The sequence below is a fragment of the Cervus canadensis genome, chromosome 26, assembly GCF_019320065.1.
Source record: "Cervus canadensis isolate Bull #8, Minnesota chromosome 26, ASM1932006v1, whole genome shotgun sequence".
NCBI classification, from domain to species: domain Eukaryota; kingdom Metazoa; phylum Chordata; class Mammalia; order Artiodactyla; family Cervidae; genus Cervus; species Cervus canadensis.
In genome coordinates, this window is record NC_057411.1 from 24,033,646 (window position 1) to 24,060,682 (window position 27,037).

At 37.8% G+C, this 27,037-nt stretch overlaps 1 protein-coding gene and 1 pseudogene across 2 annotated transcripts in view; both read right to left on the reverse strand.

Moving 5' to 3' along the window:
• Positions 1-1,583: 1,583 nt before the first annotated feature.
• Positions 1,584-27,037, reverse strand: part of GC (GC vitamin D binding protein) — a 48,525-nt gene continuing 23,071 nt past the window's right edge. The window contains exons 5-13 of one of the 2 annotated variants that reach the window (XM_043448353.1): positions 21,585-21,717; positions 21,196-21,290; positions 18,940-19,069; positions 17,370-17,572; positions 16,509-16,638; positions 14,522-14,619; positions 12,504-12,636; positions 6,651-6,702; positions 1,584-1,760 (exon numbers count right to left, since the gene is read on the reverse strand). In XM_043448353.1, the coding sequence (XP_043304288.1) occupies positions 6,670-6,702; positions 12,504-12,636; positions 14,522-14,619; positions 16,509-16,638; positions 17,370-17,572; positions 18,940-19,069; positions 21,196-21,290; positions 21,585-21,717 (955 nt within the window). In that variant the 3' untranslated portion in view covers positions 1,584-1,760; positions 6,651-6,669. Of the gene's footprint in view, positions 1,761-6,650; positions 6,703-12,503; positions 12,637-14,515; positions 14,620-16,508; positions 16,639-17,369; positions 17,573-18,939; positions 19,070-21,195; positions 21,291-21,584; positions 21,718-27,037 lie in introns of those variants that run through there. The other variant, XM_043448354.1, reaches the window with a different exon arrangement.
• LOC122428369 lies at positions 21,734-23,647 on the reverse strand (annotated as a pseudogene).

Genomic DNA, 27,037 nt, shown 5'->3' on the forward strand with positions numbered 1-27,037 from the left:
ACTTCAACCAATCATGTACTATTTACTTGAATACTTAGTGGTAAAAAGATGCCTGTTTCTACCTGGTTGGGCATAAAAATACTTCCTGAAAAGGGACCAGTTTGTAAGCAGTTCATGAATAATTTGTAAATGCAACCTCTCAAATAAGAGCAGAGCAGTATTTTTCAAAATTATTTTCAGATTTTTGAATTTTTGAATAAGTCTGGGTCGTATTTGAAGGAAAAGAGGTCAGTGGTTGAATGTAGACAGTAATAAATTTTATACTTGAAGTTGTGGCTCTTCACGGGACAAATATTGTATAGTAATTCCAAAACTAATTGGATCAGGGAGTGTATTCTTCAGGTAGACCCATGAATCTTGCATGGCATGTTGGAAACGGAATTTAAGTTTTGTTTTTTTATACTAACTCTGCTACCTGGGGCCCCACACCCACCTTTATGGAGCCTTATTTCTCTCATGTTGGTGGTGGTTGTTGAACTCATTTATGGAGTCTTATTCTTCTCATACTTTATATCAATGCTATTTTCTTCTTAGAGTTTGTTTTGAATCTACAAGCTAATTTTAGAAGTGAAAAAGAACTTTAAAAAGTAAAAAATACTGCCTATGTATGTAGTGGGTACATTTTAATTTCATTGCATCATCTAAACAACTTCCCTGTTTGAGGTTAATTTCTCCTTTTGGAGTCTATGTGAGGTAGAACTCCACGTTCTATTGTAGAAGCCACAAGAGGCAGGTGTTTGCTGTCTCAGTTCTTAGGCACCTGATCTTTGTTTAGTTAATGCAGTGCAGCCTGCTGGGACTTAGCATCTCGAGAGGGGACCAGGGATGATTTTGGTTACTATGACTCCAGGTATATTTGCTATAAAATATGCTTCATCTGTACCATAAAACTCTACATCTACCATGAGATGAATTCAAATTCCTTGAAGCAGTTAACTATAAATATAGAAGACTTTCCTTGGCTTGTATTGGTTTCCAAGGAGTCTTTATTCTGAAAAGATGATCTTTCTTTCAAAGCAAAATCTGTTAGAACACTTTCAGTTTCCCTGGGAAAAGTAAGCATGTAGAAAGAATATCATATAGGGTGTATATGGTAAATAGAATTAAGCAGAAATCATTATTTTTAGAACTTTGGCTTAATCAATTGCTCTGAGGAGTTCTTTAGCAACAATAAACTTGTCTGGGTCACAAAGTTTGTTTGTTTTTTGCAAGGCAGATACTACCTAACTAAAGCGGTACAACTTATGGCTAGAAGCAAGAAAGTATCCATAGGAGGTTATATTTTCTTTAATTAAAAACACATTTTTTTTTTCTTTAAGAAGTGAGCTATTCCAGGCTCTTTATGGTAGAAGGCTATTAACTTTTTCTTAATGGTACATTTTAAGCCTGAGATGCAATCAAGCCTGGAGCTCCGTGTGCTGGGAACTGTAAAGTGGATGCTTCTGCTGTGAATCTTTTAGAAGGCCACCATAGATCTAGAAGAAAGCAAGGGCTGGTGGGCTGGAGTTGCCTCCTATAGTGTCTTTGTGGAGGTCATAGAAATAGTGCTGGAGACTGACATTGTGTCATCAGGCAAAGCAGCATTTATGGTTTGCACTATATTTCAATTTATTTTGGTAACAAATCATCACGCTTAACATCAGATGAGGATATAGTAGCTGAAAACAAGCAGGGAGGATCCTAGCTGTCTCCCCGGGAGCTCTGGTGTTGCTGAGTTTAGGCCAGCAGTTGTCATTCCCAGAGCGCTTCCAGCTTGAGGCCTGTGAGGACCATGGAAATACATGTTAGGAAAACAGAGATAATGGACACCAATCATCCTACAGTTCAACAGATGCGCATAAAGTCAGGTTATTATGTATAGAGATAAACCTGTCTAGTGTGACCTGTATATCCTCTATGGCCCACTTGATGGGTTCTGAGTTAATGTAAGAAATTCCCAAGACCTCAATATAAAGCCATCACTGTTTGGCTAAGGTACATCATACAGTGTTTTGTTTTTTGTTTTTTTTTTTTTGAGCTAATTTATGTATGTAACTTTCTGATGTATAAGCATGAATAATCACTGTCAGAGGGAAAAGTAGCAGCAGCCAATGACACACGAGGCCCCTCAGTCATGGGGTTGAGATAAAAGTTCAGTAGTTATTTTAATAACTCACTGAGTGTGATGTTAAGTTAATAAATCGTGTCCAACTCTGTGACCCCATGAACTATAGCCCGCCAGACTCCTCTGTCCATGGGATTGCCCAAGCAAGAATACTGGAGTGGGTTGCCATTTCCTTCTCCAGGGGATCTTCCCCACCCATGGATTGAACCTGCGTCTCCGGCATTTCAGGCGAATTCTTTTACCACTGAGTCACCACTGAGTGTGAGTTTTTATCCAATCACCTTCTCCTTTGTAATTAGGCAAGAGTGTCTCCCCCTTGTCTATTTTCTTTTCCTAGACACTACAGCAGAGTTGTATCATAATTCTCTTTGCATAGTGCAAGACATGCCATCTTTTGTCCTCAATGAGTGTGTGCCTTGGAAGGAGGATGAGAAGGGAGACCCCTCTGTGCTTCTTTCTCACATTTCTCTCCTTGTGTCAGCACTGGACATTGTTGAGTGTAATTCTAGTAGTAGTTTCCCTCCCACCCGATTTTGCAGCATGAGTCGACTCCTTTATCTGTTGGCAACCCAAGGCACACTAATTGTTCCCAAAACTGGAGGAAAAAGATAACTGGCTTTTTGGGACTTATTAAAAGACAGCAAATCCCTCTCCAATGGGGCATGCAAATGTGATCACAATCAATTTGGAGGCTTAAAGAAACTGACTAAGGGGACCAGTAACTGTCAAGATGATGAGTCTGGTTTATAAAGACTTTAGTTAAGATAAAATAACATCAAACTACAGAGTGGAAGACATGAATTGCACATGTACCTAAGGAGAGGAACACCTTGAGACAAAAGCTTCAGCTTCTACATGTTTTTCAGGTCCCTAGAGTGGGGTAGGTTCTTACTGAAAAATACACATCCAGCCAAAGTTACTCAGTTTTAGGAACTGCTTTGTACTAAATAATATGCCACTGTGGTCACCTAGAGCAAACTTGTTTTAGTAAGAAAAACCACAGAAGGAAATGGATGTGTTCTAGAAGAAATTGACTAAGGGGACCAATAACTGTCAAGATGACAAGTCAGGTTTAAAACATGAAGAAAAGACTGGTCTATGGGGAGGAGGAGAGGTCTGACAAGTGCTCACTCCTTAGTTTGGAATCAAAGTCAAGTGCTGGATTCAGAACAACTCACAACTGGAACTGTTGTTTTTGGGCAATGTTGCTGATAACTGAATGTTCCCCGGCGGCTCAGTGGTAAGGAATTCGCCTGCACTGCAAGAGACACGGGCTTGATTCCTGGGTGGGGAAGATCCCCTGGAGAAGGACATGGCAACCCACTCCAGAATCCTTACCCTGGAAATCTCAAGGACAGAGGAGTCTGGCAGGCTATAGCCTGTGGGGTTGCAAAGAGTTGCACTTAGCAACTAACAGCAACTATTGTCCTACAGAGCTACAGAATTCTCCCTGAAACCCAAGAACCCCAATCTGCTGGCTGTGTTCTGGAAACCTAATAGAACTTTTAGATTGTGGATCATTATTTCTAGATATCTAGTGCCCTAGTCTCACAACCTTATGAGCAAGTTATAATTTGCTCTTTCAAGGCCACACAACTGTTCCTAATATAACCCTTTATAATTGCAGATTGTGATTATAATAAATAGGCATTAAGTAAAGAGAACCCAAAAGAATCAATACACATTGTGGAAGCATATGAAGGAACATGTGAGTGATTTCCTTTTTTTTTTTTTTTTTTTAGGGCTTTCTTCTAGATGATCAAATGGTATCTGGGTGGCCAATCGGGTGATACAGAAATCGTAGGACTAATTAAAGGCAAAAACAGAAAAAATACTAATATGAGAGAAATGATTGAAATTTTTTTTATAGAAGATCAGGTTAATGACCAGAACCAGAGTAATCAGTATACTAGAACCTTCATCAATCTGTCACTGAAAAAATTTACCCTATTGATTTAGCTAGCATTAAGAGTAGTTTGGAAAGTTGTCAGGTTAAAAAAAAGAAACACAGAACTCTTAATTCTTCAAATTAGTGTTCCCTCTCTCTTTATTAGAATACCCTCTTTTTCAATTTGTGCTCCCGGAGACTGAAAGAATGTGAATATACATGTTGCTCTGCTGCTAAGTCACTTCAGTCGTGTCTGACTCTATGCGACCCCATAGATGGCAGCCCACCAGGCTCCCCCGTCCCTGGGATTCTCCAGGCAAGAACACTGGAGTGGGTTGCCATTTCCTTCTCCAATGCATGAAAGTGAAAAGTGAAAGTGAAGTCGCTCAGTCCTGTTGGACTCTTCGAGACCCCATGGACTGCAGCCTGCCAGGCTCCTCCGTCCATGGGGTTGTCCAGGCAAGGGTACTGGAGTGGGTGCCATTGCCTCCTCCAGAATATACATGAGACACCAAGAAAATGCACTGTGTTCCTAGAGAAAAATAATTCAGTTAAAACAAACTCAAAGGCAAAGCTTTCATGTAAAATAGGTACCCTGAAGGGTGGGAGGTGAGGTGGCTGTTGTGTACTGAGATTTTTAACTCTATTGAGATTACACATGGGTTGAAATAAAGGGATACTGGATTAATTTAAATGAGGGAAAAGGATTAGTTTAGCAGCAATAGAGACCGTATACTATTTTAAACTCTAGAATATTTTACAATCAAGTAACCTGGATTTTTCATTTTTTTCATTGAGGTATAAGTGCAATTGAGTTGATTGAGTCAATGGACATGAATTTGAGCAAACTCCAGGAGATAGTGAGGGATAGTGAAGGATGGTATGCTGTAGTCCATGGACTGCAAAGAGTTGGACATGACTGAGCGACTGAACAATGTTAAGTGACATAATGCATTAGTTTCAGGTATGGCTTTTAGCCCTTTTCTCCAGAAATTATTCAGTGAACTTACTTTGCCTTTAGGACATAATATTCATATGCTAAAGCACAAAGAATATATAGAGAGGGAAACTTGTTTTAGTTTCAATTCATATTTTAGACAAAGAATATTGCCTGCTATTCTAGGGAACAATACATGTTGCCCACCAACAGACACTTCAGCTGTGCTAATGGTGTGCCCTGAGAAGAATTTAGAAGGGAGAATAACAGAAAACTTTCAGTGTTCTGGATTCTGGCCATTGGTCCTAGATAGTTAAGATGAATATCTCAAGGGATAACTTCAATGATCCCAGATTCTTGCATCTTCTCATACAATATAGAGAACTAAAATCATTAACTTGAGATGTCTGTTCTTTGTAAATAGCAGTCATCTTTGATGTTCTACTACATGTTTGCTTTTTCAGCAAAAAAAAAAAAAAGCCTATGCCTGTATATTCTGGCTCCTCCCTTACCGCTTCAGAGAAGTTCCTTTTAGCTATCTGAGAGGCTATCTTCCTGGACTATAGTCCTTAGTACAGTCCCCAAATAAAACATAACTCACAACTTTGTCAGGTTGTGTGTTTTTCTTTAGACAACAGTTTTATCAGCAGTAGAAGCAACAGCAGTAAAAACTTTTGCTAGTATTTTTGCTACTATTTGCTAGGACTTTTATATAATACATCATCATTTCAGTTAATCATTACAACAATGCTGAAAGGGAGATATTACACTTTTCTTCTTACAGAAAATGGAACTTAGCTTCAGGGATTGTAACTTGCTTAAGTTTACAAAGACAGACAAAGAGAGAATTCTAAACCAGAATGGATGAGTCCAAAAATGAGTTCCCTTGATTAATCGCATTGTACTGCCTCTCAGAATGTTAATTTTTTTTTTTTTTTGCTTTTTCTAATGATTCAAATTGTTGAGAGTTGGAAGCTTGGATTTCATTAGTTGATGGCTTTTCCTTCCATAAGCATTCTAGGACACATTGTCAGGAAATCAGAAAAATTAAAATTTTATATAATTGAAAAGCCTCAGTTTAATTAAGATCTGAGATAAACCTTTGTTTTTAGTAATTTTTAAAAAGTCTCAGAAGCAATATCTTTAAAATGAATACAATTAAATTTGAAGAGTAAATGTATTTTGTAAAAATGCAGAGTTAAGGTCACCTCAGTTTAAGGTATTGGGTTCTATCTAAATTATTTTATACTCAATATCTTCATCAGACATTTTTTTTAATGGATGAGAATGTACTATCTGAAAAAAGCAAGTGGCAATATTTCAACAGTGTTGCTTTAGCTTGAGGAATGTCATTTTCCTCAGAATCCTGTCATGTTATCTTTAAGACTTGATGGATTTTGTCTTCAAACTCAGCTTTTTCTGCTGAATGCATCAGGACCCCTGATCTCTATGAGGTCATTATCTTAGCTGTGGGGTTATAACGGATAAAGCACTGGGCTGGGGACTAGGACTCTAGTCCTAAATATGTCAGAAGTTGGTTGTATATTCTTGTTTAACTTTCTTAACTTCTTCATATGCTTAATATTCTCATCTATAAAATGAGTTTGACTAGATAATTGTTAGAATAAATAATTTGAACAAATAGTCTCCTTCCTATTATGACTTTAAAAAATGCATAGTACAAAGCTAGGTTCTTTGCTGCCTTTAAAAACTGTACTTACTTAAGATGGTACACACGCATCAGGACTGTAGGGTATTAATTTGAGCATCAATCTGAAATGAAAAAATATTATATAAATCATGGGGCATTTTGCTGTAAGATAACAGATCATTCAGAAGGAATAAACATTTTTTGAACCTTGTTTATATGAAACAATTCTTGTCAAAATACAGTTTTATATTGAATTTTTAAGTGACCATCCTTCATATTTATTTAGTTTTATATTACAGTATTCCAGGAAAAAAGACAAGAAACAATGACATGAGTTATTAGGTGCTAATTATTGGGTGTGCACAGAATATTAAGTCATAGCAGATGAGGTTGGGTGCCAGGGAAGGAGTCCCAGAGGAGCTGATGTTTAATTTGAATCCTGAAGCTTGTGGATGGATTGAGCCAGTTATAGTGTGTGAATAGGGCAATCTGGGTTGAGTTAGTAGGTGCAAAAGCCTTGAGGTAAGAGCAAGCTTAATGTACTTAGGAAACTGCAAGTAGTTTGGGAGAGCCAAAGCAATAAGAATAAGAAGTCATGACCAGTTTGGAGAAGAAACCAATGGTCCAAATTCTTTTGATTAGGAAAAAAGATTGGATGTAATTTAGAAGTGATGGAGAGCAATTAAAATGTATTTACCATTTTGTGCATCACAAAGGTTATTTTGACCTCAGTACAGAGATGGGATTGGGTGTGAGGCGCTGGAGGAAGACTAGAGATGAGAGACCAATGGGAAGTTTGTAATCCAGGTAAAATGTTGCCTAAACTGTGCTGTGCTTAGTCGCTCAGTTGTGCCTGACTCTTTGTGACCCCGCAGACTGTAGCCCCCTAGGCTCCACTGTCCATGGAATTCTCCAGGCAGGAATACTGGAGTGGGTTGCCATGCCCTCCTCCAGGGGATCTTCCCAACCCAGGAATCAAACCTAGGTCTTCTGCATTGCAGGCAGATTCTCTACCCTCTGAGCCACCAGGGAAGCCATTGAGTATGAGTTTTTATCCAGTCATCTTCTACTTTGTAATTAGGCAAATTTTTCTTTTCCGAGACACTACAGCAGAGTTATATCATAATTCTCTTTGCATGGTGCAAGGAATGCCATCTTTCATTGTCCTCATTAAGTACTGATAATATAGAAGAAGGTATTTACTGAGAGATATTGAAGGGTTATAATTCATAGGATTTGGAACTGAATTGAACATATGTAGAAGTCAAAGATTACTGTTTCTATTTTTGACAATGGGTGAATGGTGATGGTATTTATAAATGTAGGGAAATAGGAGTTTTTAGAGGGAGACTTTGGGCATGTTGAGTTTGAATTTCTTGTGGGATAAGAGCCCCCATGGACAGCTGGATAAAAATCTTGGCTCTGAGGGGAGAGATTCTGCCTGGAGATGGAGGTTTGAAAATTAAAGACATGTCCATGGACAAGAACACTAAGGGAAAATGTAATGTCATGAAACTTGAGGATCAAGGAAAAAACTGGAAGAAAAGAAGTTTAAATTGTAGGTAGAAGAGGAAAATACTAAAGAGAGTGAGAAGGAAAGGACCATAGGAGAAAAAGGTAGAATATGATAAGATGACAGTTGTTGCAAGAAGAAAGAAATCATTGTGGATATCAAGTATTTTACAGAGAAGCCTGCTAAGGACTGACAAACTGTTAGACTTACCAAGAAAATTTCAGTGTGACTTTGTCGTTAGTGGGATAGCAGCATCAGATGCCATATTGCAAAGGGCAGAGGAATTCACAGGAGGTGTGATGAATGAGAGTGTATACTATTCTTTCAAGAATCTTGGCTTTAAGGGGAGGAGAAAGAAAAGTAGCTAGGGAGTAGTGTCTGAATTACCTTATTTAAGATCAGGAGATAAAAAACTTTAAATTAGACTCATTCAAAAGGTATTGTTGAAACAGAAGAGTATAACTAATGAAAACAGAGTCCAAGGAACTGGGATGAATGGAATTCAGAGTGATACTACTAACCTGGTGTCAATTTTACTATTTTAACAATCATTGTGGAATTCCAGTCAGTAATTAAGTTTTCTGGTATCAATAATTTATTTTCACCATTATTGGCTAAATTAGGGCTAAATTCTGACAATCTCATGGAATAACAGACTCATGTGAAATAAATGATGGTTTTTCTGACATCTAAATATGGTTTTTCTAACATGATCTAACCTCCATGTATCTCACTCAACCCACTCATAAAAGGGGAATTAAAATGGTACCCAACATTTTAGAATTGCTTTAGATCACTCCACAAATACATACATATAAAGCTATTAATATTCTGCTTAACAAATAGTAATGGCTTAATAAACTCTAGCTATGACATTGAGGCAGAGCAGACAATGGCGCCCTACTCCAGGACTCTTGCCTGGAAAATCCCATGGACGGAGGAGCCTGGTAGGCTGCAGTCCATGGGGTCGCCAAGAGTCAGACACGACTAAGTGACTTCACTTTCACTTTTCACTTTCATGCATTGGAGAAGGAAATGGCAACCCACTCCAGTATCCTTGCCTGGAGAATCCCAGGGACGGGGGAGCCTGGTGGGCTGCCATCTATGGGGTCGCACAGAGTTGGACACGACTGAAGTGACTTAGCAGCAACAGCATGACATTGAGGATTATAAAAACTACTTATACTGAGAAATTAAAATTTTTCCTGAAGTGTGAGAGAAAAGGAAAGAGAAGGCAGAAGGGGAAAGGGATGAGAAGAGCTTTGCCCAGCTGTTCATGGAGATTTGCTCTTGATTTTTTTTTTTTAATTTTAATGATCAAATCCAGCATATGACAGTGGCTTTCTGAAAACTTTGGGACATCTTAGGGATAATATACTGATGAGTCTTCAGAAGCTATATTATCAGGTCATGAATAGGAATGACCTGCCTGAATGATGGAGAGAAAAAAAAAAATCAAGCCTAATTTTGCAACTATAAGTTTTTCTTCAGTCAATGTGCCTCTATAGAATAAAAAGGAATGACTTCTGAGTGCTGTGGTAAAGCTGAAAGAAAGCGACACTGTTCTATTTCTTGGTCATTTCAAGATGAAGGTGAGGGAGTGGATAGAGGCAGATGACATAAACAAACACTAATTTAGTATAGTTCAGAGGCCCTTTCTGCCACTCCTCTGGCCACTGTGCCATGTATGTGTAGAACGGCAGATAGAGGTGGATCCTTGGATATAAATGACTCTGTGTATATGTAGTGCACAGGCACTGCTTTTAAGGAGAAAACTTCCAAGCAAAGATAGGACAAGGAGATTTGATGATAAACTATAATCCAAATTATGGGGTGAATGGGACAAATATTTACACTAAGCATTGAGAATTAAAGTCAATGCTGTTCTAACAGATTTTGCCTTAACCTGAAGTCAGAGGTGAGCTCACTTACCTAGCTATGATATTAACATTAATGTAGAGACCATCAAAAGGCTAACAGAAACGCCAGAGAGTCTAACCTCCCAGGGCTCTAAAAAAATCATTTATCCATGAGTAGCTCAACTTCATTCATCTCACTGTCCCTTAGCAATTTCTGACAGTTTGGCTACTCAGCAGCAGCACTGCTATAAATTTACTGGTTATAAAGCAAGAAAATAGAGCATCATAAAACTGCCTTCTCACCATGGTTGTTGAAAATATGAAAATAAAGCCTTAAAATGGCAATGTATTATAATGAACTATACTGAAAAGCAAATTAAAGAAATGAACAGGCTTGAAGGAAGTATGTGCTTCATGCATAAAGCTCCATTTGCTTGTACAAGGTCAAAAAGGAAAGTGGGTGTGGATGAACAGATAAAGGGACTGAAGACTGGTTAGCAAAGTGGTATTTTTGACAGAATGTTAAAAAAAAAAAAAGAGTTAGGCTTTTTTCTTTTTTTTTCTTAATGACTGAATGAGACCCTCATAGCAAATTCTCCTGGTAGAAAATAGCTTCTAGGTAAGGTAATTTTTTTTTTTTTACTTCTGGTAAAGGCAACCTAAATTCAGTTATCATATTACCCAAAGCCAGTTGTCAGTAAAGGAAGAAAAACTGTTGGATTTAGTTGCTCTATGATAAATGTTTTAATGCCAGTAATGATCAAAATATCCTAATAATCCATGTCTTTTAGAACCTTGTTTTGAACTTTAATGAAAGATGAACATGATATGTTTCTCAGCAGAATTTTAAGAATAGGCTTCTTTTTATTTTACTGTACCCTTTTCATTCCAGAATTCTGGCTTTACAAATTATTACCAGGAAGATTGACAGATAGGTTTGGGATTTGAAGGGTATGCATTGAAACTGGAGGCGAAATTAGAATTTCCAAGGGTACAGAGCACACAAATGAGTAATGTGATGTAGCTCAACTTGTTAAATTGATTTAAGACTTCGTTAGAAAATGTAAGGTAAAAAGGATCAGATGGTGAAGAATCTGCCTGCAATGCAGGAGACCCAGTTCAATCCCTGGGTGGGAAAGATCCCCTGGAGGAGGAAATGGCAACCCACTCTAGTGTTCTTTTTTTTTTTTTTTTTTGACTACTCTAGTGTTCTTGTCTGGAAAATTCCATGGACAGAGGAGCCTGGCGGCTACAGTCCATGGAGTTGCACAGAGTCAGACACGACTGAGCAATTAACACGCACACACACAGAGTAATAAAAAAATAAACCCACCAAAATATGTAAAAGAATTAGTATGTATAACCAAGACTTAAATACAAACAAAACTTTTCAGCCTAACTTTTAGAAAACCAGTTGAAATATTAAAGAACCTCTACCGGAGAACCGAGAAAATACATTTTCTAGTTGGTAAAGAAAGCCAGACCAGACTCAGCAGAAATTATGAGGGGAATATCATGTTTTAGAGAAAAAAATTGTTATCATAAATCAAGCTACTGGGCAGTGAAATAGGCTGCCTCTAGGAGAAAACAAATTTCAGATATTTAAATGGAGGCTGAATGACCTCTGGCAGGGATGAACTGAGTGAAAAATTACACTAAATGACCTTTATAGTTTTCTTCATATAAACATTTGATTTCTTATTAAGTTCTTAGGTATCTTCAAATGTGCTCTACTAGAATGATAATAGAAAAATGAAGTGAAAGTGTTAGTCACTCAGTTGTATCTGACTCTGCCACCCCATGGACTGTAACTTGCCAGGTTCCTCTGTCCATGGAATTCTCCAGACAAGAATACTGGAGTGGGTAGCCATTCCCTTCTCCAGGGGATCTTCTTGACCCATAAAATTAAATCAGGCTTTGTTGCTTTCATGGTTTAATTGCATATAAATTCATATAAATTCTTTTAAAAAATCCTTTAATTTATAGAAAAGGACTTCTAATTGACCTGAAATCCCAGGCATAAGTAGTATTAACACCATAGTAAAATTATTTTTATGTATAGATGCAGAAATGATGGGTCCAAAGTGGACCATAAGTATTTCCTTCCCAATAGACTACAAAGTAAACAATAGTATAATCTAGTCAAAAGGAATACAACTTAATATCATGAACTTTAGAAAGGTGAGCCAAGGAAGAATCTGTTTTAGCATGGCATAGAGCTGTTCTTAACCCTGCCTCTGTATTCCAGAAATATAACAGGTGAGACATCAAAATCCTTGGAATTGTCATTACTACTTCCGAATTAGCCATAAAGTGAAATGAAATGACCTCCATCCATATCTTTTTTGACTATTCTAATATAGCATTCTGTAATGACTGCTGGAAAATAAGGGGTCAAATGGAGGATATGAACAAATAGGATACGTGCATCTGAAAACACCAACAAGACATTTCCCATGAGCAGGACAGGCAATCAATAACAAATGAGCAATTCTGACTGCAATAGTTCTTCATACTATGCAGTGATAAGTAGAACATTAAATTTTCTTACCTCTGAATTGCAGTAGAGAGGAGGTGAGTTTATAGAACAGCACTTGGAGGCAAAGTCTGAGAGCTTGGCAACCAGCTCTTGGCGATCCGTCTCCGTGGCATCAGGAAATTTTCCTCTTAGTCTCTCTGCCAGTCTGAAAGGCCAATTTTATGTAAAGTTCTACTAGATGTATTCTATAAACATGTCAAGTGCAAAATGGTAGCCACTTCAGATCTTTTGCAACAGCAATGACAAAAAAGGAAAATAGTTACCCTTAAGAAAATTTAGTAACTGTGGAATGATTTTTGATGCCTCAGTTGAAGATTAGGAAGTGAAACCTATGTCTCTTTTAGTCATGAAGGTAAACATACAACCTGCTGCTGAATTTGAATTCCTATTATTTCCCTTTCATGCACGCAGTTACATCAATCACGAGGATGACCTCCTCCTCTCTTTTCCCTAGTCTTTCCTCTTCTCTCCAGTTCTAGATTTCAAACTCCTCAAAGAGTACTTCCCTTATAGGACTTTGTCACCTTAAGGTATTTTCTCTCATATGTAATCTCTTCTGTTTGCCTGCTACTCAACTAGCTATGCTGGAAGGAACAACAGGTCTTTCTGTTTTTTAAGCCTTTCTCTTTAGGAACTCTCCATCTCCATTTAAGATGCTGCTAGGATCTGACTTTCTTGATTCCCTCCAATTTGAATGGTCCCTCCCAGTTTAAATTAACTCTCTCTCCTCATAATGGATAACTCAGCCTGATTTATGACTTTTCCAAGAAATATTGATACTTGCCAGCCCAGTAGTGGGCATTGTAATAGAGACCCAAATTTATCTAGAGTTGGGATTAGTATAATGATGCTGGGAAAGGACAGAAGGGTGAGGGGGATTAGCTTGCTTATTAAAGAGTTATTAAAAATAGTAGGTCCCAGCTGGTAGGGAAAGGAAGTCAGATTAGATACAACTCAGAGAATAGGGAGAAAGAGAGGGTGTGTGGGATTTTAAATATCTAGACTCAATAGTTTCAATCTCCTCTACTTTCAAAATCCCAAATGTCAATTCTATTGCATTAACACTTTTAACATACTGAGATTATATAAATTATCACAGAATTGTCCCATGTAACCCTAGAGTTCAAAACAAAACTGTTGGCCGGGAACTTAATTTTGTATTATCCATAATATTCTATACCACTTCCATAATTTATGAATTATATAATCTCCTGATAAATGGGAAACAACCATTTTGAACTTAAGGCTTTCACATTTTTTTTCTTTTAGACTTTGTTAAGGTCTTCATAGGGGTCACTGAAGGCTTCCTCCTTTGGGGATACTTTAAAAGGTTTTTTTTTTGTGAGGTTGTATTTGTGCTTATTTGAGGGGTGTGTTGTTGACGGTTTGAAATAGAGCTAAGAAATTTGCTTAATGAAATGGAGAATGACATGATCTCAGAGATATTTTCTAGGAAGCCAGTAAAACTTTTGTTATGACCTATGATTTTAGTATTAACACCTATTTATAAAGACATGCTTCCTTTGACTTGTGAAAAATGGCTATTATACCTTATTGATTAACATATCTATTTCCAGTTTACAGAGAATACATACTGGTAATGGATGACACTGTACTTGATTGAAAGTTTGGGTTGTCTAATCAGACAATATGCCATGAAGTTAGATAATATTTTTCGGGAGTTTTAGTTTCTCAGTTATGTATAGCAACAACTACAGATAACTTTATGGTAAGAGTGTTGATATGAGTTAATTATATATTTTTAAAATCAAGTCCCTGTGGATCTTGGAATTTATGTTTCTGTGACTGTTCTAACTGACCTCTCATCTGATATACATGACATCCCCCCAAAAAAGAACTGTTTTTCTTATTTAGATATTAGATTGACTATTCTTTACAACTCTTAAATTGCACCTCCTCTTTTTACTGCTCACTTAACACATCTTAAGTCTTTAACCCTGCTTCAACTCACAATACCAGGCTATTATTATTGATAAATTTGAAGGAATCAGCCAGAACAAGACTCTTACTTTTTCTTGTACTCAGTAAAAGTGTTTTCTGAATAATCAGCACATAGTTCTTGTCCTTTTTGAATGAAAGATGATAATTCCCTTGTGAGCTGAGGGCCCTGTAAGAAAATAATGATTACGTAACAATTACTTGTCTTGAAACACTCATCAGAGAGAGATGTTAAATCAGAATTCCAGGCAGTGTATCAATATGACTGTCTAACCTATGGACACCTTATCTTTGACAAAGGAGGCAAGAATATACAATGGAGAAGAGACAACCTGTTTAGCAAGTGGTGCTGGGAAAACTGGTCAACCACTTGTAAAAGAATGAAACTAGAACACTTTCTAACACCATACACAAAAATAAACTCAAAATGGATTAAAGATCTAAATGTAAGACCAGAAACTATAAAACTCCTAGAGGAGAACATAGGCAAAACACTCTCCGACATAAATCACAGCAGGATCCTCCATGACCCACCTCCCAGAATATTGGAAATAAAAGCAAAAATAAACAAACAGGATCTAATTAAACTTAAAAGCTTTTGCACAACAAAGGAAACTATAAGCAAGGTGAAAAGACAGCCTTCAGAATGGGAGAAAATAATAGCAAACGAAGCAACTGACAAAGAATTAACCTCAAAAATATACAAGCAGCTCCTGCAGCTCAATTCCAGAAAAATAAATGACCCAATCAAAAAATGGGCCAAAGAACTAAACAGACATTTCTCCAAAGAAGACATACAGATGGCTAACAAACATATGAAAAGTTGCCCAACACCACTCATTATCAGAGAAATGCAAATCAAATTCACAATAAGGTACCATCTCACGCCAGTCAGAATGGCTGCTATCCAAAAGTCTATAAGCAATAAATGCTGGAGAGGGTGCAGAGAAAAGAGAACCCTTACACTGTTGGTGGGAATGCAAACTAGTACAGCCACTATGGAAAACAGTGTGGAGATTTCTTAAAAAACTGGAAATAAAACTGCCATACGACCCAGCAAAACTACTGCTGGGCATACACACCGAGGAAACCAAAATTGAAAGAGACACGTGTACACCAATGTTCATTGCAGCACTGTTTATAATATCCAGGACATGGAAGCAACCTAGATATTCATCAGTAGACGAATGGATAAGAAAGCTGTGGTACATATACACAATGGAATATTACTCAGTCATTAAAAAGAATGCATTTGAATTAGTTCTAATGAGGTGGATGAAACTGGAGCCTATTATACAGAGTGAAGTAAGTCAGAAAGAAAAACACCAATATAGTATATTAATGCATGTATATGGAATTTAGAAAGATGGTAATGATGACCCTATATGTGAGACAGCAAAAGAGACACAGATGTAAAGAACAGTCTTTTGGACTTTGTAGGAGAAGGCGAGGGTGGGATGATTTGAGAGGGTAGTGTTGAAATGTGTATATTATCATATGTGAAGTGGATCGCCAGTCCAGGTTTGATGCATGAGACTGGGTGCTCAGGGCTGGTGCACTGGGATGACCCTGGGGAATAGGATGGGGTGGCAGGTGGGAGGGGAGTTCTGGATGGGGAACACATGTGTGCCCATGGCTGATTCATGTTGATGTATGGCAAAAACCACTACAATATTGTAAAGTAATTAGCTTCCAATTAAAATAAATAAATTAATTAAAAAATATGAGTGTCTATTATTGGATATTGGATAACATTTTCTACATAAGGCCAGATTGTAAATATTTCAAGCTTTGTAAGTGTCATACAGTCTCTGCTGTAACTAATCAGCTGCCAATATGGCACAAAAACAGCTGTAAACAGTGAGGAGGGCTGTGTTACAATGAAACCTTACGAACACTGACGTTGGAGTTTTATGTAATTTTCATGTATAATGAAATACTATTTTTAAACCATTTAAAACTGTAAGACCATTCTTAGATCACAGGCACCAGGCCAGATTTGGTTTGTTAACCCTTTAGCCATACCCAGGTTAATAAAGAAAATATAGAAAATTGTACCTTTGCATTTAAACAGGCAGTAGAAGATTCCGAGTGGCAGCATTCATCAAGGCTTTTCAGGGTTGGCTCAAGTATTTTACTGAGGAACACTTCTGGAATCTGAGTCTTCCTGCTTAGTTCAAATATATATCTGGCAGGAGAGAGAAAGGAGATAACACTCTTTAACATGGGTAGATTTGCATATGCATGTCATGTTCTGAAATTTAATATCTATTATTGTGGCAGAATACCTGGCTTAATTAAAACTAAAAGATTGAACTAAAAATGACTCTAACACATTTTAAGTTAAAATTCTCATTGAAATACAAGTTATGGATAATTGCTTTGAAGCTACTGTGATTAGTTAAATTAAAATTCTATATGTACCAAATATACATTTATTTATAAATTTATGCATAAACAGATCTATCAATACTTCAGATATATATGGAACTGCATTTGTGTAAAGATAATACATGAATCCAATATAATGCATCAAGCAGGTACCTTAAGTAGCTTTTCTGTGAAACTAATTTGTGTAAACACTTCCATTGTCTCATCCCAATATTTATGCATTTATAAAAGCGAGGAGTATTTAGACAAATGTAAATGAGAGTTTCAGTCCAAGTTCAGTCTAAGTTCTAATCTCTAATACCAGTAATTGATTTTTTGGGCCCTGTTAATTCAAACTGAGATAGTTTTAGGCCTTAAGTATGCACATACTTGTAGCATATGCAACTCAGTGTATGTAGCCCATGGTGTATCTCAGTTCTTAGATGGAGGAAAACAGATAAAGACGTACTATCTCTTCCAATTTTTATTTCTTTTGTCACTTAATGCTAGTGAATGTCAGTACTGCCAAATTAAATCAGCCCAACTTACTGATCCAGGACCTTGGTGTTTCCTTTATCACACACGTCTTTGTTCATGGGCAACTTGACATCTGGCAACTCAGGGTTTGGGGAAGCTGGCATGAAGTAAGTGCACATGAATATGTCCATGGGTGTTTTTTCTTGACAACAGTCCTTAAATTTCGAATTTTTAGTGGATAAGTTGTCACAGAGTTTTACTGTGTATTCAGGAAGCTACAAGAGAAATTGTGCATTTGTGCATTGTTAGTTTCCTACTTAGTCTCATTAAAAATAAGGAAAGCTTAAAAAAGTCAGCATGAATGCTCTTACAAGGTACACTGGTAGACTATTTGTGGAGTGCAATTTGTCAATATGTTATTGTTCAATCGCTGTGTCTGACTCCTTTGTGACCCAATGGACTGTAGCCTGCCAGGTTCCTCTGTCCATGGGATTTTTCAGGCAAGAAGACAGGAGTAGGTTGCCATTTTCTCCTCCAGGGGATCTTCCCAACCAGAGATTGAACCCACACCTCCCGCACTGGCAGGCAGATTCTTTACCACTGAGCCAGCAGGGAAGTCCTTGTCAATATGTACTAAAAGTCTTAAAGTATAACAGTATGATTTCCAAGAATTTACTCTCAGAAAATAATTATGAATGAAGGGGAGATTTAGCTAAAAACTATTAAGGGCAGCACTGCTTACCATGTTAAACTGAAACAACCTAAATCCAATAAAAGGGAACTGGTTTAAAAATATGGTACATCTAGGTAGCTAAAGGCCTCTGAAGAAGGAAATGGCAACCCACTTCAGTATTCTTGCCTGGAAAATCCCATAGACAGAAGAAGCCTGGTGGGTTACAGTCCATTGGTTCTCAAGAGTCAGACACGATTTAGCAACAAACCACCACCACCAGTAGCTAAATGTAGTATATGCAGTAGATATATACAGTAAAGTCCCACTTAGCCATTATAAGTCAGGTTATAGAGAAACACCTATCACTGAGATATATCCTTAAAGAAAGACCAGATGTCAAAGTATCTGTTTCTAAAGAGGTCCACAGACATGGAGTAACTTTTAGCTAAAGTAACAGTACAAACTTGTATATACTTGAATGGATGATATAAATGAAAATTGGTGAGAAAGTTAGATGACTATCAAATTTTAACAAGTATAACAAAACATTAGAAGCTTTTAATAATGAGTTCAATGTTGTCTAATAGAACAGGTGATGATGAAATAATCTCTATCTGTGTTGTCCAATACTGAGTACTTGAAATGTGGCTAGTGTTTTCAAAGAACTGAAGTTTAATTTAAATATAACCATCTATGGCTAGTAGATATGCTCTGGGCTTTGTAGGTAGAGTAAGGTCTTTGGAATCAGAATCTTGGCTTTTGTGTGGACTTTGCCACTTACTAGTTGTAGGACTTTGTTTATTAATCCTTGATAATCTTTTGTGTCCTCATCTGTAAAATTGAGTTAACAGTGTATTTAAATTTCATAGGATACATAGGAGGATTCACTGAGATGATGCATGTAAAAAGCAGCTTAGGAGAGTGCCTGCCATTCAGTAAGTGGTCCACGGATCATGAAGATTTTCTTACCTCCTTGGCCATGCAGTCCTCTGAGGTAGACTCACAGCACTTGGAGAGGATTGTTGTAATATCTTCAGCAAGTGGCAAAACATCTTCCAGATGTGCAGTAGGCACTTTCTGGGCAAATTTGATGAGATGGCTGAACAGTTAAAAATGAATGATTAGTTTACCTATATTCTCAGTTTTCTTGGTTTCATTATGAACACAGTCTGGAGGAGCATATCTGTCATGTCGCAGATCCTTTGTGCAGAAGTCGCTATTGAAAATTCAGTCATTCCCAATGAATCTCTTCATGTTTTCAGTACTGATAAAGAGCTTCTCTTCTGGCCAGATTTTTGTAGCTGAAGCAAGTCTTTAAGATGTTAGATCTAGGGACATCCCTAGTGGTCCAGTGGCTAAGACCCTGTGCTCCCAGTGGTTCTGGGTTTAATCCATGGTCAGGGAGCTTCATGCCACAGTGAAACGATGCTGCACACCACAACTAAGAGCTGGCACAGCCAAATAAATACATCTTAAAAATTAAAATGTTAGACCTAAAATGGTAATAAAGAAATCTCTAACATCTATTCATAAGGCCAATGTTGTGTTGTGTGGCCCCTTCTAATCTTTAGAATTATTCATAAATTTATTTAGAAACTACAGATAAAAGAAATAATGAAGACTTGTAGCCCTAGACCACAAGTTAATGTTGATGTTTTGGTGTATTACCCTGAAGTATATTGCAAGGTTTACAAGGTATAAGGGATTTTACTCTGCTATACCATTTATCTATTTGCCTTTTTCACTTTCTGTATCAGGAATAGGTTCCATATCTTTCTTTTAAAATTATGGCAAAAAACATAGAAAATTAAATTGGCTATCTTAGCCATTTTTAACTTTATAATTCAGTAATATTAAGTATATTTGCTTTTATGTAACACTACCATAGTATTTTTATTACTGTTGCTTTGTAATATCTTTGAAGTCCTTTGATATTCCATAAGGATTTTAGGGTGTATGTTTATTTCAGAAAAAAAAGTCAGTGGGTATTGACAGAGATTGCATTGAATCTGTAGATTGCTTTGGATAGTGTGGCTATTCTTACAGTTAATTCTTCTAATTCATAAGAATGGAATTTTTTCTATTGTGGCTTTGATTTCTTTGAGTGATGGTTTGTTTTCATTAAATATTCTTTTAAAACATAATTCTAACTGTGTGGCATTCTCTCATATGGACATATTATACTTGATTTAAACATGCTCTATTCTAGGCATATTAGGAAATGTTTTTCCTATTTAAAAAAATGTGGCAGCAATATTTTTAGCTAAACTTTTGTTCACACTCAGCTCTTCAGAGTAAATTTCTACACTCTAATGCAAGTGTAAGTTTATGATATATAAATTATATCTTATATATTACTTATGTTATATATTTAAAATATATAAAGACATTTATATATGTATATCTTTATAGGAGGTTTTATACTATGATACTGTGCTCTACATGCCTAATACTCTTAATGCAAAAGAAAAACTAAAGGGAATTTCAAGAGAAAATACAGTTTAGTTTTTCAGCAGTTCTAATGGAAGATTATTTTTAAAGGACTCAAGAAAGTAGCTTCTATGCCCTTTGGGGGAACCGTAAGATCTGGTGCCAGCATGAATTCTTTCATTATCATTAGGAAAGAATTTGTGAATCAGAGTAAGAAGAATTAAAGAGATTGTAAATACTAAAGATACAAAAGCTGGTAAATATAGATGTCTGATGAGCTCTGAGAGCATTGTAAACATAGAAACTGTCAAAATTAAAGTGTGACATTAACACAGCCATACAAAAATCAAAGTGAAGATTAGAACAGAGTAAGTAAGTAAAATAAATTCATGGAGCTTAAGAGATATATAAAAAGAATTCAGGAAGTTTTCTTCCCAAGGAAAAAATGGGTAAAGCAAGTAATGGGTGGTAAATAAGAAAATGATTGTTTTTGCTTATGTGTTTGCAATATACAGCATTATGAATATTGAGGAAGTAATTTCTAGTGGTCTACCAGTCTTATGATGAGTATATGGAAAAGGTTGATTAAAAGCAAATTAGGTTTTATAATAGTCTTGTTCCTTTAATTCATGTTCTGTGTAGAGAAAATAAAAAGTATCTGAGCACTATTTTGGGGGGTTGTAGGAACACAGCACTATGGGTTGTATTTTCTATTGCAAACATTTTCTTAGAGAATCCTAACATGGATTGATAGTACAGAAATAGCTACACATGCTGATTGTGCTCAATTTTTACCTGACCCTTGACTTCTCCTTCCCATAAGCAGCGTGTTGTGAGCAGATTCTGTTTGACATAACGGTGAGAAGTGATAAATGTTTAAGCTGAAGTCTCTAGAAAATAAATGAGAAAAATTCATTAGATGGTCAGGATACATTGAAAGCAGTGTGCAGAAATAGCAGAAAAAAGAGACATTCTGACTCCTTTTGATGACTGGAAAACTGAATTCTGACCAAAGGAACATTTCCCCCAGAGATGTGTGTTTTTCCAGTTAACAAAATAAAAAAGAGGCATTTAAAAAATGTTTTCAGATTCCAGAATCTGAATCTTTCTAACATTATTTAAAAAGAATGGCATTAATAGAAGAAGAAAAAAGTACATTAGCTATGTGATAAAATGACACCTACCTCTTTCAAAAAGCATACTGTTGGGTTTGGTGAAGTACAGCAGGACCCTACCATAGAGAGATAACTCTTGGTGTAACTGACTAAAAGTGTCAGAGGAGCTTGTCCATAATTAATGGAATATTCATACATAAATCTGTGGGGGAAAAATAGTAGGATTAATGAAAATATTTGTGGGAAACAACTCACTTTTTCAGAAGTATTTTGATGGGAAAAAAAGGATGCATTGTTACATTATAGTTTTAATACCTAAAAAGCACCTGAGATATAGAGAAGGGGTTATAATACTAGTCACTTTTTTTTTTTCAATTGTACAATTTTATTAAGTGGCATTTTACAGACTGGTTGGAACTCAAGTCTGCAAGTCAAGAAAAATTAAGTAAATGAAAAAAAAAAAAAGTGGCAAAAAATGTGCTCCAGGTACAACAAACCAACTTTTTTCTTCAAGAAAGAAAATGTGATCACAGTACACTACTTGAATTTTAAAAAGGAAACAAAGCACATAAACTAAAAGTTACTGTACATGAAATGAGACAAAGTCTAATTTTTTACCTTCTATCACATGCGTTCCTATAAAATAAGGGATGAGGTTAAGTTCCTTCCAGATAGACAGTTGAGAAACCCAACAGATTAACTATCCAGAGGGGCCAAGTCTCAAGTGTTTCTCCCTGTCTGCCCAGTCTGATCCATTCTGAAGGATTTTAAGTCCATGAGAAACTGGCTACATGATCAGGTTATAAATAAATGGAAAGTAGGCAATTTACTTATCACCATCTTAAGACATTTGGGATTGTCTTGAATAAGTGGCTCAGCTTGTACTGTTTTAACTTAAGAAATTCTTTGACATAAGAGGAACCTGACTTTAGCAAGGACGTCAACCATAAAAGGCTGGCGGTTAGGTTCATCATATTTCAACCACCTGACTGCAGCATATAAACCTAATCCTCTGCTCTGACAGAGGGTCCTGGTTGAGGAGATGTGTAACTTGCTTGACATCAAGTTGTAGAAATTCATCAGTTTTAGAAACATCAGTAAAATGCTGATGAATAAAGTCATCTGCAGTTGCTTTTGATTCAGGACAGTCTAGACACTCTGCTAATACACTTATACCAAGAGAGTTTGAAGCACCAATTTGTTCTTTCAAAAAATCAACACGCATTTTCTTCACAGGTTCAATCTGGTACTGGTTTGCTGCATCTAACAAGGAATGAAGATTATTGCTATATTCACAGAAATTCTAGCGGTAGAAGCTAATTCCACAAGTTGTTCAACAATGTCAGGTTCGGCATCTTTGAGTTCCACTTCAAAGGACTTTGATTCAAGCATGTTAGTTGTGAACTTTAGGTTAAAAAAATGTCTGGCTGCAGCAAAGACAACACGATGAGCAGGTATCTTTCTTTCCTGGACCATAAGGATCGCATCATAGTGTGTTTTCTGTTTCTGCATGTTATTCGTGACACCCATGAAACCTGCCAACAATTTGGCTTCCTCTCCAGCAGCAAGTTTCTTCTTGGTCTTCTTCCTGCTGCTCTTCTCCACCCCAGAGGCTGCCACTCTCCCTCCGTCAGCGCAGTTCATGCCCAGGACTCGCGGGGCTCGGCGAGAGGTTGCACACTCGAGGCACGCTGGGGCTTGTGTTCACCAAACACCGAGGCTGGGACGGTGGCTACAGCCCTCTGCTTTGGAACGCACGGGCGGCGCCACTGCAGTAAGACAGGCCCGGAAATCTGCTCAGAAGCTTGCTGTAAGGCAATGTAGTCTCTGGGCTGCGTCTCCAGCAGAACTGGAGCTGGAAGGAGGTGCCTGCGGCAATATATACTAGTCACTTTTCATCAATATTTTAATCAAAAAAATCTTTCCTAAATTTCCATGTAGATTACTTGAGAAAAGTCATTTGTCCCTTTATTCATTTAGCTTCTACCATATGCATGGCCTGGGGTGGCTGCTTATTAACATTAATGAAACAAACTAAAATGAATGTAATGCAGGGGGAGGAGCCAAGATGGCGGAGGAATAGGACGGGGAGACCACTTTCTCCCCTACAAATTAATCGAAAGAACAATTGAACGCTGAGCAAACTTCACAAAACAACTTCTGATCGCTAGCAGAGGACATCAGGCGTCCAGAAAAGCAGCCCATTGTCTTCAAAAGGAGGTAAGACAAAATATAAAAGATAAAAAGAGAGACAAAAGAGCTAGGGACAGAGACCCATCCTGGAAAGGGAGTCTTAATAGAGGAAGTTTCCAAACACCAGGAAACCCTCGCACTGGCGGGTCTGGGGGAAGTTTTTGAATCTCAGAGGGCAACCTAATTGGGAGGAAAAATAAATAAAACCCACAGATTACATGCCTAAAAGCAACTCCCAGCAGAAAAGTACCCCAGATGCCTGCATCCGCCACCAGCAAGTGGGGGCGGAATGGAGAGGAGCGGGCGGCATTGCTTAGGGTAAGGACCGGGCCCGAAGGCCCTGAGAGCAATCAGAGGGAGCTTTTGTGAGATAGCAACTTAAACTGTGGGATAGCAAGAGAGAGAAAGAAAATGAACCGGCCAGAACACACTGCCGGCCGTTCACAGAACAAAGGGACTGAGAAACTCCAGAGAAGAGCTAGCCCGCGGCGGACCGGCCCATCCCCACCGGAGGCAGGAGGCAGGGGGGAGGGGAAAGGGGCAAACTCGGCCCCAGAGACGGCATCCCCTACCACACTGCAAACAGGCCTCCAGTTTCTAACCAAAGGCTTCCTGAGATTCTGGATGGTCGACATCCACCGGGAGGGTCGGGCTAAACTCAAGGCACGCGCACCCGACCCGGTGCGCGCGGAAACTGAGGCTGGGACCGCAGAGGGGAGAAGGCACTGCACCCGTGGAGAGTGTGCCCCTCAAGCTCCTGGCTGCCTGAGCTGCTCCGGCCGGGGAAGGCACAAAACGCAGGCCCAACTGAGTCCGTGCTTTTGTTGAGTACCCGAAAACTGGAACCGCACGCCACGCAGGGCCCGCTCCATATAGACCAGCAGGGAACCTGAGCAGTGTAAACGGGGAAAGCACACACACCCATGAGCGGGGTCAAACCCAGTATGGCCGGAAACTGTGAGTGCTCCCCACACAGAGCGATATCTGCCTGCAGCACCCCTCCCTCCCCGCAGCGTGACGGAACTAGCGAACCTGAACAAGAGACCACCTTCACCCGCCTGGGTCAGGGCGGAAATTAGACAGTGAAGAGACCGGCAAACAGAAGCCAAATAAACAAAGGGAACCGCTTCAGAAGGGACCGGTGCAACAGATTAAAATCCCTGTAGATAACACCGACTACACAAGAAGGGGCCTGTAGATATCGAGAAGTGTAAGCTGGAACAAGGAGCTATCTGAAACTGAACTGAACCCACACTGACCACAACAGCTCCAGAGAAATTCCTAGATATAATTTTACCTTTTTTTTTTTAATTAAAAAATTTTTTTTTCTTTTCTTTTCTTTTTTATTTTTTCTCTTTTATTTTCTTTTAAAATTCCCTATTACTCCCCCATTACTCCTTAACTTTCATTTTCATATATTTTTATGATTTTTTTTAATTAGGGAAAAAATTTTTTTCTTGTTGTTTTTCTTTTTTTTCTCTTATTTTCTTTTAAAATCCTCTATTACTCCTTAATTTTCATTTTCATTTCACTATAACCTTGCAAAAAAAAAAAAAAGAAGCCCTATTTTTAAACCGAACTTCATATATATTTCTAAAATTTTTTGTGTTTTTGTTTTTAATATTGTATTTTTAAGAGTCTAAACTCTACTCTAGATTTTTAATCTTTGTTTTTCAGTATGTGATATAAATTTTGGACATTTAAGAATCCAATATTCAGTTCCCATTTTTATTCAGGAGTGTGTTGATTATTCTCTCCCAATCTTGACTCTCTGTTTTCTACCTCAGAACACCTCTATTTCCTCCTTTCCCCTTCTCTTCCCAATCCAATTCTGTGAATCTTTGTGGGTGTCTGGGCTACGGAGAACACTCTGGGAACAGACAACTGCGTAGATCTGTCTCTCTCCTCTCGAGTCCCCCCTTTTCTCCTCCTGCTCATCTATATCTCCCTCCTCCCTCTCCTCTTTTTCATGTAACTCTGTGAACCTCTCTGGGTGTCCCTCACGGTGGAGAATCTTTTCACCATTAACCTAGAAGTTTTATTATCAGTGTTGTATAGTTGGAGAGGTCTTGAGACTACTGGAAGAATAAAACTGAAATCCAGAGGCAGGAGACTTAAGCCCAAAACCTGAGAACACCAGAAAACTCCTGACTACATGGATCATTAAGTAATAAGAGACCATCCAAAAGCCTCCATACCTACACTGAAACCAACCACCACCCAAGAACCAATAAGTTCCAGAGCAAGACATAGCACACAAATTCTTTAGCAACGCAGGAACATAGCCCTGAGCGTCAACATACAGGCTGCCCAAAGTCACACCTAACACATCTCAAAACTCATTACTGGACACTCCATTGCACTCCAGAGAGAAAAAATCCAGTTCCATGCATCAGAACACTGGCGCAAGCTTCCCTAACCAGGAAACCTTGACAAGCCAATCATCCAACCCCACCCCCTGGGTGAAACCTCCACAATAAAAAGGAACCACAGACCACCAGAATACAGAAAGCCCACTCCAGACACAGCAATCTAAACAAAATGAAAAGGCAGAGAAATACCCAACAGGTAAAGGAACATGAAAAATGCCCACCAAGTCAAAGAAAAGAGGAGGATATAGGGAATCTACCTGAAAAAGAATTTAGAATAATGATAATAAAAATGATCCAAAGTCTTGAAAACAAAATGGAGTTACAGATAAATAGCCTGGAGACAAAGATTGAGAAGATGCAAGAAATGTTTAATAAAGACCTAGAAGAAATAAAAAAGAGTCAATTAAAAATGAATAATGCAATAAATGAGATCAAAAACACTCTGGAGGGAACCAAGAGTAGAATAATGGAGGTAGAAGATAGGATAAGTGAAGTAGAAGATAAAATGGTGGAAATAAATGAAGCAGAGAGGAAAAAAGAATCAAAAGAAACGAGGACAACCTCAGGGACTTCTGGGACAATGTGAAATGCCCCAACATTCAAATCATAGGAGTCCCAAGAGAAGACAAAAAGAAAGGCCATGAGAAGATACTCGAGGAGATAATAGCTGAAAACTTCCCTAAAATGGGGAAGGAAATAGCCACCCAAGTCCAAGAAATCCAGAGAGTTCCAAACAGGATAAACCCAAGGTGAAACACCCCAAGACATACATTAATCAAATTAACAAAGATCAAACACAAAGAACAAATATTAAAAGCAGCAAGGGAGAAACAACAAATAACACACAAAGGGATCCCCATAAGGATAACAGCTGATCTATCAATAGAAACCCTCCAGGCCAGAAGGGAATGGTAGGACATACTTAAAGTAATGAAAGAGAATAACCTACAACCTAGA